Source organism: Periplaneta americana, chromosome 3 (assembly GCF_040183065.1).
Source record: "Periplaneta americana isolate PAMFEO1 chromosome 3, P.americana_PAMFEO1_priV1, whole genome shotgun sequence".
Taxonomy (NCBI): Eukaryota; Metazoa; Arthropoda; class Insecta; order Blattodea; family Blattidae; genus Periplaneta; species Periplaneta americana.
In genome coordinates, this window is record NC_091119.1 from 130,270,988 (window position 1) to 130,284,863 (window position 13,876).

The window sequence follows — 13,876 nt, forward strand, 5'->3', positions numbered from 1 at the left end:
ATACCGTTATGAAAGTATGAATACTTCCTTCTGTACATAGCACAAGAAAACGGATACAACCCCAACATGATATACAACATAATACGAAAGACAAAACATAATCACAAAAAACATAAGAATACAATACAAACACAAGAACACAAAATTACATCACACTAACATACGAAAACAAAAACACACACAAGATTGCAACCTCATTCAAGAAATTAAATTACAACATCGCATACAGAACAAATAATATTACTCCACAAAAACATCTCAACACACAAACAAACAAATACAACCACACAGGCGTATACAAACTCAAATGTAACACCTGCAGCAACCTTTACATAGAACAGACAGGCAGATCATTTCAAACAAGTTACAAAGAACACATCACAGCCATAACAAAATTACAAAACACTTCCACATATGCAGAACACATCACAAATGCTAACCACACATACAGAGACATCAACACAGACATGGAAGTTCTACACATCCAACCAAAGAGCCAGAAACTAAACACATTAGAACAATACGAAATATACGGACATACAAGAACACATAAAATGAAATTCTCAACACACAACTCAATTTCATAACACACACACTCTTTGGCTCTACATTACACTACACAAACACACCCACACAGGAAACAAAAAAGAAGGCGCCAAGACCAGCAACAACCAGTTCTGATGATGGCCAATATCGGCCGAAACATGTTAACAAGGTAACATAAAATTTAACACGTGAAAGACACATAATACGTTCTCCGACTTCCTTCTGATAGAAGAGTTCGCCTTTAACTGGTTCCCCTGTAGTGATAATTTTCTAGTCTGTTGTTTGGTGTGCGATGGACGGTGAAGTGACTGTCAGCTCAGGCCTGCGTGTTTCAGCGATTCTGCAGACCTGGTGGTGAGCGTGCTAGAGGCCAAGGACTTGGTCGGCGGCACAGACAACAGCTCCAGCCTGGACACTTACGTCAGGGTGTACCTCCTCCCGGACAAGACTACCAACATGCAAACCAGGGTAAGCTCAATATTCACTACACTTTTTCATTCATTCGGAACATAGGTGCCCCTAGAGCAGGTTTCAGTATCCACAAGGAATTCAGTTATACTTATTTGCCGACAAGGGCCATAGGGACAAGTGGTGAGCTCATTACCTCAAACTCCACATAGTGTGCAATTGAAGTATTACTAGAACTCGAGAGAGGAGAAATTTTGTTCTGAGGCTCAGATTTAGGAAGTCTTTAACGTGCCGGAAAACTCCGACACGGGACACACGACTTGAAGTTCCTCATGGAGGACTTGCGCTCCGGATTTGTGCGTCCTGGAAAATCCATCAGATCTAGCCGGCTTTGAACCAGCAATCCTTGGGTCTAGAAGAGATCGTTTTACTTCTAGACCATTGGAGCGACGCTATACTTTTTTGTGCTTCTTTAACTATTTAATTCGTGTATACATTTTATGAATATTCTTATCTATAGTAACTTCACATTCTCTTTCACATACATAAAAAATCTTTAATGGCTCTGCCGTGGCAAAGGCAACTGTTCTTACGCAACTTCGACGATGCCATTTTAAGCGTTCGAATCCCGAAAATAATATTGATATGTGTTCTTTATTAATGTGGTCGTCCTTGGTGATGTACCGACACACACACACGCACGCTCGCGCACACACACACACACACACACACGCACACAAGACCCTATGGCGGGATATTTATGGCGTGGGATCATCACGCAAATTTGTCTCTGTGAAATGTATGACCATTGACCGACGAAGGATGTCGGGAACGCCTTAAGTGAGACTAGATTCCCAGGCGTGGTCTTTAAATATGGTGACCGCTAGCGAACTAACCAGCCTTTCTCCATGGTAGTTTCGGAGCTGATAATTCATTAGTAGAAGTTCACTGATCTCATTCCACCCTCCCACGAGGTTCAGTGAATACAATAGACTTTAAAGTTTTAACAAATAAGGACTTTGATGTACAGTAGTGGCAAAAAAAAAAAAACCGGACCGACGGAATAATCAGTCCCCGAAATGAGCCACTGCGCATGCCACGCATTCACAAGGTAGCGACTAATCTATTGAAATTGTTGTAGTTTCGACTGCTGACGTAGCCCATTTCGAAAGCCATTAGAAAATAAGCTGGTAAAATTCATGTTCTGGGAATAATAAATTAATTAAATAGTAAAATATCGCTGCAATCGAAAAGTATTGGGAATAAATTTGAATAAGGAACAAAAAAAAAAAGTTTCCTTCCCAGGCAGGATTCGAACCACGAATGTCTTAGTTACCAGTCTATCGTGGCTCTGGAGTGAACAAGGCTCTGAAATCAGCTACAAGGGTCGGTCCGGCTTTTTTGCCACTACTGTACACCTTTCGGGAATAAACATTTAGACAAGAATCACGATAAAGGAATTAAGATAAATAAATTTAACTTAAACATTTAGTGAGAAATTTCTCCTGTCTAATTGCTTATTATTATATTTACTTGACAGGTATACCGAAAAACGAACTGCCCGAGTTACAAGGAGAAATTCCTGTTTGGCCTGGAAGCCAGCGAGTTCACCAAGAGGTCGCTCACGTTCTACGTATACGCCAGCGACAAATTCTCCAACACGCTGATCGGCGAGGCGGAGCTCAAGCTGTGTGACGTCACACCTAGGCAGCCTGTCACCACGTGGCTGACGTTGACGGACACGGGGCAGGTATGTAACATATGGCCACCGGGACTGAAAGAACGAGATCGGTTCTCAAGTGAAAGTGATAGCAGCCGCTTGAGAAAATGAAGCAAAATTTATTTCCCGTTGAACTTCTCCTTTTTTATTACGGAAAGGGCAGACGTCCTTCGCCACTGCGACATTAGACCTAGGATGAAGAGATGCGATGAAAGAATTTCAATGAATCAGTGCAACCTTACAAAATCATCAGTTCATGTAGGGATAGGTACTATAAAGAAAAGTTTAAATAAAAACTTATGCCTAAGTCTTGCTTGGCTTGGCATTTCGAGGGCAGATTCATGCACTTAAGCTTCCTTTGGTCCATTGTGCGCCCTATAAGCCTTTATGCGATGACTGTCCAAGTCGACAGGTGTCCGGGTGGCATTCGTAAATTCGATGCTCACAGGTGGACCATATTGCCTCATCCCTGTAGAACCAGGTCCCATAAGGAAATCTTTCACATCAGCTCGATTGTACGCGTTATATAAGGACAGAACAAGTGAATATATATAGCTGCCGATAGAAATTTAAAGTGCAAAAATACTTTTAAAACACAGCGTAAAATGTTCCGTTTTACTACTGGGTGTTCATTTCAAAGTGTGTCATGACGTCACTGTTATGAGTCAGCGATTTGAAGCGAGTTTCAGCTTTTATGTCAGAGAAGTTGCCTATTAATCAAGGTATTCAATCTGAACTTGAGAACGTGTATTGTATAAATTGAACGTCGAGCAACAGATGGCGGTCTGTAAAGTCTGTGTGCTACCATAACCTCTTTCGAACTGTGTTTTGCGCGGGCAAGTCGTACGCAGGGTATTTGTTATCATCGGTTGCGTACGGCAACATTCCACAATACAAATCAAATGCTCCGTGTCCATGTTGCCCTTCGAAGTTAATGTCAACAAATACGTAAGTAAACGTCTTAACCCTCTCCACATATCCCGAGAGTAAGAAAAAACTCACGTCAGTACGTGTTTCCAAACAGTTCACATTCCTGCCACTACCGGCGTTACCGTACGTATCGGTAAGTACTCTTCAGAATGAACGCCGTACTTGGTAGGCAACTTCTCTGGCACATACGTAATACGCCTCTGTGGAAGTGTAGGAAGATTGAATTCTCTAGGCTCAACGACTAGCCACACGACGGCATACAGCGATCCATGACACACTTTGAACTGAACACGCAGTAGTACGAGTAGTTATGGAACCTCTGTACTTGTCGTTAATGAAGACAAGGCAGATGCGTCACACCTTAAGAGACAGTAGATGGAGACTAGTAAATTGTAAGTAGGGTTGAGATTGACAGGAGTAAAAATTAAAGATAAGGACAAAAAAGACTAAAAATTAATAGTTATCTGTTTTGTATGAGATTAATTTGTGTAAATGAGTGTAAATTAACTGCACTGAAATTCCTACCGAAATGTTGGTAGAAGCAGAACAGGAAGCCAAAGAGCTATACCAGGAAAATCGCGAGATCGATATTATAAGGAGCTGTCACAATTTAATGAATGGCGAAAAAAGAAGACGGTGAATGAGATGTTAAATGAAACGGTTGTGTAAACCGTTAAGCTGTATTTACTTAAATAGACGTACCTCTGTTAAATAATCTTTACTATTCAAAATACCGTAAAACAAAACATTTGACTGTAGTAATTTGACAAATTGTAGAATTATCATGTCTGTCAGGTTTGTCACGTTTTATGAAATAATCTCTAGGTTCTCTATTTGTATAATTATAATTGCCTTTGATGTGAGAAACAGTATTACGAACCCGACATGGATTGAACTTTAATTGGATATATGTTGTATGTTAAACAATAACTGTAACTATTACGACAGTTCATAAATCTCTCCACGTCTGCTTGATTAAAATAATAAATACATTATTAATGTCCATGCAAATATATGACTCCGCGTTACATACTATTCTTTATAGCAGAGGTCTCCAAAAAGCGTATCGTCTTTCGTGCTCTCGATGCTGCCCGCCGAACACAGTGCGCTGTAAGGCTAGAGAAGGGGAAGAGACTCGCACCTGAACAGCTGGGAGCGATTAGTGGGGGATCGCGGCAACGGTGTGCTTATGTTTACAAATAATAACATCAAAATAATAAGAAATATCATACGTTTGTATATTATTTTCATATATATATATATATATATATATATATATATATATATATATATATATGAAGCTGGAGCCCCGTCTGTTGCTGGGTAATTCCACGAAAACCATGACATCAGATGTCACATATGAAGTTGTTGTTTTAAAGTCTTTACTATTTTTACGTCTGAGAGTGATGAATGGACAAGACCGACGCACAGAAGAGAGCTTGTTTTCGTTTATAGTTTGTTCTGAATGTGAGCGGGAAGTTAGAGCATACTATTCCTACAAGCGAAGCAACTTCATTGAACTTTGGTCTCCCTTATCTCATCAGTCTGTGAATGATCTTAACAGTGAGTGGTTTGGTTGAACGTACACCTTCTCGAAAGAGGATGAAGCAGGTATAATACATTGCCTCATTCGATAGTTTTAACTTTTGTTATGAGGTCATCTAAATCAGCTCAAGTTTATGTCCCGTCCGTTACCAAATGTTTGAATTTATTTAGTTTCAAACCATACTATTGCAAACTAGCCAATGAAAAAACATATTCTCTTCCAATATCCCATGATGAACACCATTAACCTTCAAGACCTTAATTAAATTCAAAACAATATTTTTAATCGTGGCAACAGACGGGACATATTGTGGTAACAGACGGGACAAAAATAACTGTCCCATCCGTTACTTGTCCGTAATCATGTAGCCCATACCGTGAATTCGTTATTATTATTATTATTATTATTATTATTATTATTATTATTATTATCACTAGTATCATCAGTATTATTATCATCATCATCATCATCATCATCATAGTCATCCAATTTAGTTAAAGTGTATATTGCAGGTTAATAGCACTTTAACAACATGGCAAATATGTCTCCAGCCGAGAAAATGAAGCGGTATAGAGAATGCCTGAAATAGTCGGAGAATTATGAAGATGCTAAAATTAAGGACGCAAGAAGGAAGAAGCATGCACGGGCTCTGAAGAAGACAACTATGACACCGAAGGATATGAGAAAGCAAAGAAAATATGATCGTGAATGGAAACGTGTCTACCGGTAAAAATTGAATAGCCTGAGTCCAAGAGAAGACCCTACTTGTTCAAGTATTCTATTTCTAACACTAGGGCTAAAGTTGTCCATCGTGCTCTTCGTAATCTGCCTCAAAATCCAAGAAGGCATTATGAGGTTGTGGGTGTATTAGAGAGAACCTGTGAATTATGGATGAAGGAAAGCAGCATATCTGCAATAGGAAACCCTGTCAAAGATGTCGAAGATGATGCAATTAATTTTTATTGCAGGGAAGATATCAGGAGATAAGCTTCTGGAAGGAAAGACTGTTTAACAATTTACACAGATACTGGGAAGGTAAAAAATGCAGAAACAACATCTTGTGATGACCATTAAAGAAGCTTATAACCTATTCGTTGCAGGAAAAGGGACAAACTTAATAAGACTTTCAAAATTTGCACCTCTTCGTCCAAAATACGTTCTTCCTACACACTTAACACCACACAATTTCTGTGAGTATATGTATCACTGTAATGCCTAATATTTTAGTCAAAAACTTTGTCTTCCTACAATGAATACTGTTCGAACTTACATAGAATCAGTAGTTTGTGATGTAGCAAACGAAAAGTGTATATGTTCAAATATTACTAACAAATATGGAGACTACTATAACTTGGACAAACGATTAGAAATTATGGAGGAAGATTTAAACAAACAGGTTACATATAAACAACGGGCACATGCAAATGGAAGAGTATGAGAAATTTAAATCAGTAATCAAATTGCAGAAGATGTGCAAGCATTGAAAAAGCAGACACCAACCCTCCTGATACATTGCTTCATCACAAGGCAACAAAGTACATTTTTTAATGAAGTAAGACAAGCTTCATCTGAAGTGTTCTACCAGTGGACTTTTCGGAGAACTATTCCGCTATGTTTCAAAATGAAATACAGGCTGCCCATTGAAATAAGAAGCAAATTACAGTTTTCACAGCAGTGGCGTGGTTTGGCAACGAACCTTGTAATTATGCCTTGACGTATGATAATTATGCTGTCTTTGCTTTCTTAGACGAAATTTTTAGAGACATAAAAATAATCATCCAAATGTGAAAGACCTACACGTATTTTCTGATGGGGCTGCCTCTCAATTCAAGCAGAGATTTAATTTCATGAATATATCATTTGTAAAAGAATTTTATGGAATACAACTGTCCTGGCCTTTTTTCTCCTCGAGCCATGGGAAAGAAGCTGTAGATGGTGTAGGGGCAACTATTTTTATTTTATTGGGTTATTTTACGGCGCTGTATCAACATCTAGGTTATTTAGCGTCTGAATGATATGAAGGTGATAATGCCGGTGAAATGAGTCCGGGGTCCAGCATCGAAAGTTACCTAGCATTTGCTCGTACGGGGCAACTATTAAAAGGCTTATTTGGACTCGGGTGAAAATAGGAAAATACACAGTTCAAGATGCATAATCATTTGTCGAATGTGCTGAAACTTCTTCCGTCAAGATAATTTTGATTACAGATAAAACAGTGAAACATCATGATATGAGCCGTTCAGAGCAGAAGTGGTGTAAGTCAAAAATGAGTAATGAGGGTTAAAGTAAACATTTTGTAAAATACAGCGCAAAGTAGCAATTAAAATTTAATTTATTTAAACTATTAGTGGTCAGTGGATAGCAAGAAGACCATATTAATTGCTACTTTGCGCTGTATTTTACAGAATTTTTACTTTAAACCTCATTACCCAATTTTGACTTACACCACTTTTGCTCTGAACGACTCATATGTTGAACGAACGTTGAAACAACAAAGCGTCCCTTCCAGAGACACAAAAATGCATTCCATAATTGGAGTATCTCCATACAAATCAAATGGAAATATTACTCTTACAGCTCTGATGACCATGAATTTACATTAAAAAAAAAGACAAATCTTCAAGTACAAAATAAAAATATACCTATTAAATGCATTTATGGTATGTATGTTCAATCTGATTTTTTTACTCTTTGTTTTATTTGTACTTGCATCAATCAACAGTTTTGGTATTACAATGTTAAATGATTACGTTGTACAATATGCGACATTATAGACGTACTCAATTGTATTATTTTGTTGTTATAAGGGATATGCTGAAGTAATATGTGCAGATATAATGTCTATTAATTGTTTAAAACTTTTTATAATAGTTCACTGTTTTATTCAGTTGTTCTTTCCATTCATTACAAGACACATTCAGAAAATGTCCCGCCCGTTACCTATATGTCCCGTCTGTTACCCATTTTTAAACAGTTTCTCTCAATACACAATTCATATTACACAAAGTTTGAATGCACCCATGAATAGATGTGTACACTCGCAATATTTGGTAATATTATGGTATTTTTGTATTTCATAGCAGGACAGAGATTGTATGGCGTTGGTGTTCGCTCTAATTACTGTGTAATTTTTATGTCCCGTCTGTTACCTTTCTTTAAACAGTTATAACTGTTGTCAAATATTTTATAACTTGCTTTTCAACAGAAATAATATCAGCTTATAACCTGATGCAGGCATTCTGACTTTTATTTTGTATATTAAATAATTTCCGTACGAAATAAATCTATATATATTATGCTGAACAACTTGTATGATTGTCCCGTCCATTACCGTGGAATTACCCTGCTATTGACACAAGCCATTGCAAATTAAACCTCTTCTGTTCTATGGTGCCTTTCAGTGCCTGGAAAACATCTTCTCCAGTTTTATTTTGTAATTACATCTAGAAGACATTCAGACACAGTAAAATGTTCATTAACTCCTCGGATAAAGATGGATAGGTGAGCTTTGTCATCTCTATCTGTGCTTTCGTCCAATGCAAGTGAGTAAGCTACAAACTGGTTAATTGTGGTTTCGACTTCAGATTCAATTACATTTAAAATCTTAAAATTCCGTCTCTGAACTGTAATTGGAAACAATTTAATTTTCTTAAACTTTGACTTTGTTCTGGACACAGTATTTTAGTAACGTCCTGTATGCACGATTTTACAAATTATGCTTTTGTAAAGGGCTTCATTGATTTTCCAATATTCCAAGCTAGAACATAGCTAGCAAGAAGCTTTTATTGTTTTAAGACTGAGAACACGTGTGTGATTAGTGTTTGTATTTTATTATTTTACATTTATCAAAATATGTGTAGGCCTACGCACTTTACCTAAAATTAAACGGAAAACTATATGTTTGTCACGCGGAACTGAGTGTAAACGTTTTGTAATATACTGATTATTATGTATAATCAACAGTTATACAGATAGCCCCAAAATAAATTCTTTTCACATGTCCAACATGCGAAAATAAATTATTTTCACATGTCCAACATGCCTGTAATTGTATTAGGCTATATTCTTTATAAAGAGTCGAGTAGTATCGCCGCATGTTGAATTTTAACACACCCTTAAAATTTTTCTAACAAATTAAGCATTTCACATTCTCCCCACTAACACAAAAATATTTCTCTTCCCTTTCATCCTTGAATGTACTACGGCCATGATTAGAAGACATTGTGAAACGGTAGAATATTCCGACCAACACAATGATAATGGCAGTCCACCACTGCTCTTCGTTTACGCATAAACATTGAGTACATTACAGGTGGGGATGGGTGAGGCGGATGGGTGAGGCTCATTACGTACTGGCTTCGGTTCCGTTCAGGGGCTTACTCGCGAGTACGCTTTTGGAGACGTCTGCTTTATAGCGTGTACATAGAGAAACTTCTTTCACAGAAGCTTGGTATCATTCTCATGTACATGAAATCATTGACAACTGATCACGTTTAAGTATATTTCTATTCAAGCTAAGTAAGGTATTTATTTATAACGTGTGTAGACTTACATTTGTTTAAATTACAGATATGACCATAAAATATCAAATGATTTAGTAAAACGGAAATAAATATACATTAGACATTGTTACCGTTGACTTCTGTTTCAGGAATTCTAGACATAAGGCGTCATGAAATGAAACCCACTCGACCCGATTTTTAGGATTTATTTTAGCAGAATATTAGGAGTGAACCCAATATACACTTGCGTAGAAGAATATAGGAAGAATACAGGAATAGCACTGACAGAATAGCAGAACCAGATGACAAAAACAAGTCCTAATTACAGACCAAATGGAAGGAGATCAGGAGATCAGTGGACAGACCTCCGAAGAGATGGCACGAATCTATTGAGATCGCAACAACGCTAGGTCCAAATATTGCCTCGATGATGATGAAGAAGCAGAAGAAGAAAAACCATTGGCAGTACGCTGGTCCACTAAATAGAGACAATACATCCTGACCTTCGGTTTCCACACTTTCATGGTTTCTTAAGTACAGTATGACTAAAAGAAATCAACTGCTGCGCCATCTGTTGTCCTTCGCTTACGTTTGGAATTTTCCAAATTCATGGACTCACTTCTACTGACCTATGCCGTCTTGGTCTTGAGGACATAAACCTTGTTTAAGAAGATTCATAGTTAAAGGAGTGAAACCACTCTTGTCTTGTGTTCCAGTCTCGGTGATTAAGTACTTTGCTGCTCGCGACTGTAAGTTGCGTTCTGCTTAATGATAAAACTCTCTTCTCCTTTAATGTTACATAGTAGCCGATTCTTTGTTTCGTCTTTCCCCTTCAAAATATTTGTTGTTCGTACAGTAGAACGGTATGTCCAAGGATGGGACAAGAGGTATTCAACAGATTTCCTTTTCAAAAGAGCAAGACAGCGTGTACATTTTAGTTTATATTCCCCCCCCCACCACCACCACCACCACCACCACCACCGTTATCGTCATCGTCATCATCATCATTAGTACCATCACCACTACTATTATCATCGTCATCATCACGAGAAAAGTGTAGCTGTGGTCATCTTTGCGATTGTATATTTTGGCTGCCGCTTCATTATGCGATGTAGAAGAAATAAATTATAATTCCTTATTTTTACAGGAATACTAAGGTCTAATATACCATCTCTCTTGTCTCTACGTACTAAATAAAATGACCTACTTACCGGTATACAAGAACAGAATATTGCTAGTTCTTTTAAAGATTTGAGAGTGCATTATCGAAAAAAAAATATTCGCACTAATATTTCGTCGAAAATGCCATAGCCTTCAAAAAAGGAAACGTCTGAAATTGTTAAATCCATTCATTTCCAAAACCTACAGTATTTCTGTTACTCTCCGAATTCTCAGTGGAAAATTTAATTCTTCCAAATGTACGAGTTTATTTATTTCTCTCGCATGAAATCAGTTATCGCAAGTATTGCACATTTAAGAAATCATGTTTATTCCTCTTTGTTTACATAAAATAATGTATCTCAGAAGAAGTACAACTATTTTAGTAAAACAACGTCTTTCGAAAAAAATTTTAAACCAAAAATTTTATTTTGTTCTTAAAAACACATACTCACATATTATGCAGAATTAAACGCAACACTAAGAAGAGGCTTATATTTACGTAATACACCTGAATGATGACGTATCGTCACAAAATTAACTGAATAAGTATCAAGGTGAAAGACGATTTGGTTGTTCCTGGATTTCACTTATTGAAGAAACTTATTTTATAGATTTATTACTATATCACATACAAGAATATAATCATTCAACTTTTTTCATTAGAATAAGTAAAGTCACCATCGTTGACACGTTATATAAAGAGTGACATTAAATTCTCCACCGAGAACTGCAGCATATAACTTGTTAGCTAAGTCGTCTGAAGGCTGAAAGCATAACACAGACAGCGAGTGTCATCCTAGTGTGTGTATTTTTGGGCGACATAAAATCGAATCAGAACTGATCAAAGTGGCGGGACAAGCGACGAGCGTGAGGGGATCCCGAGCCAATCTCGCAGCGGGGGCTGAACGGAATTTCGCTGTGTCCGGCCAGTTCCATAGATTGAAATAAATTCCTCCTTTCCGTTGATGACGCAAGCAGACAAAGCATCATGTAGAGCCGAGATGTAACAACTCTCTGACCAGAGGATAGTTCTGATGCTGCAAACAACTGATCAGGCAATTGCGGTGTTCAGTTGGCTTGGTGATACTTCGGTGTTCGTGCTAAGGAGCAATGTAGGGTATGTATGTATGTATGTATGTATGTATGTATGTATGTATGTATGTATGTATGTATGTATGTATGTATGTATGTATGTATGTGTGTATGTGTGTATGTGTGTGTATGTATGTATGTATGTATGTATGTATGTATGTATGTATGTACTGTATGTATGTATGCATGTATGTATGTACCGTATGTATGTATGTATGTATGTATGTATGTATGTATGTATGTATGTATGTATGTATGTATGTATGTATGTATGTATGTATGTATGTATGTAAGAATGAATATTCAATTTCACGGGTATTAGAATATTTCTTTGAACGTGTTATCGATAATATGTAAACAAAAACAAAATATCAGAAAATTAAAAGTTTAATTTTTAAATAATAAAATTGTCAACAAGTTCTCTGTAAAATAGTCCAACTTCTCAAAAATTTTTAAACAAAATTTTTATAAAGCAATCAATATTTCGCAAGCAATCTAATGACCTAGGGTGCTATTCATAGACATTTCGCTAGCCCGCTCTACGAGCTTGCTAAACTAGCCCCGGCTGTCGACTGATTACTTGTACAGGATTCATATCATATCATATCATATCATATCATATCATATCATATCATATCATATCATATCATATCATATCATATCATATCATATCATATATCATATCATATCATATCATATCATATCATATCATATCATATCATATCATATCATATCATATCATATCATATCATATCATATCGCTAACGCTGCTTTATGAATACGAAAAACGTTAGTTCGCTGATCTTCCATCGGAAGCCCGCGCTAAGAATGTCTATGAATATGGCCTTTAATGACTGAAGTTGAATTTATTCGTCCCAAATTTAAGCTGCGCAATACACTATGATTTTGAGATGAGTACAGTGCATTTTATTGAAGTGATATTTCGTCACGACGCAATATCTTAGGGCAGGTATACTCATTCTTTGACTCCCGATTACGTTCTGTAATCACAACCTTCGAATGTAGAGCGTGCTGTTCCTCGTTCGAAGCTCGACGGATGACTGCGGAAGGCAGTTCAAGTACTTAGTAACGTACGAACAGTGCGGCACAATGACAGAGTCAAAACCTTCTGTAAGCAAACGACCATTCCGTACAGTGTGGGAGTAAGACTATTAATTGTTTTGCGTTCGGTAAAGTGTTTACTATGTTGTAAGGTACTGTCAGGAACACTACTGAGCAATATAAAATGGCATTATACGCTCTGCCATCCAGAACATGCCGAAGTGACACGGAAGTTGTTTTCTGTAATTATGTATTCATATACCAACATTATTATTATTATTACTATTATTATTACTATAATTATTATTATTATTATTATTATTATTATTATTATTATTAGTAGTAGTAGTAGTAGTAGTAGTGTTATTACTATTGTTAGGTCTATTACAATTATTATTATCATTATTATTATTATTATTATTATTATTATTATTATTATTATTATTATTATTATTATTGTTATTGTGGTGATTTTATTCCAACAGAAATACATGTTATGATAAAATAATTTTTCAGAGGCACTACAGTTTCAAGAATTGAAAGCACTTAATGAAAGGCCGAACATTGAAGAGAGTCGAACAATTTAGAGTCTATGTTTAGGAGCAAGTTATGTAATGTGTTGGGAATTTGATAAGGCACTAAAGCCCTTCACGGATAGTGAACTTGTAAAGAGATGTATGGTGCCTGAATGAAATATAGTTAATTATATCTCTGTACTGGAACAACTCAAATTTGAATTCACAGAACATAGATTTAGTGATTTTAGATGTAGGGAAAGTGATATTAATCATTTTGTTAATCCTTTCACAGTAAATTTAGTACAATCCGTGAGAGTGCAGTTCCAGAACGATTTAATTGATTTACAAAGTAACGTAGAATTCAGAACTAAATGCAGAGAATATGACTTAA

The 13,876-nt window shown here is 36.6% G+C and overlaps 1 protein-coding gene across 2 annotated transcripts in view; it reads left to right on the plus strand.

Annotated features, from left to right (window-relative positions):
• The window catches only part of LOC138696523 (synaptotagmin-12-like), a 405,788-nt gene that overhangs the window by 129,374 nt on the left and 262,538 nt on the right, over window positions 1-13,876 (plus strand). Inside the window, exons 4-5 of one of the 2 annotated variants that reach the window (XM_069821606.1) lie at window positions 867-1,014; window positions 2,495-2,704. In XM_069821606.1, the coding sequence (XP_069677707.1) occupies window positions 867-1,014; window positions 2,495-2,704 (358 nt within the window). The remainder of the gene's footprint in view (window positions 1-866; window positions 1,015-2,494; window positions 2,705-13,876) is intronic. The other variant, XM_069821607.1, reaches the window with a different exon arrangement.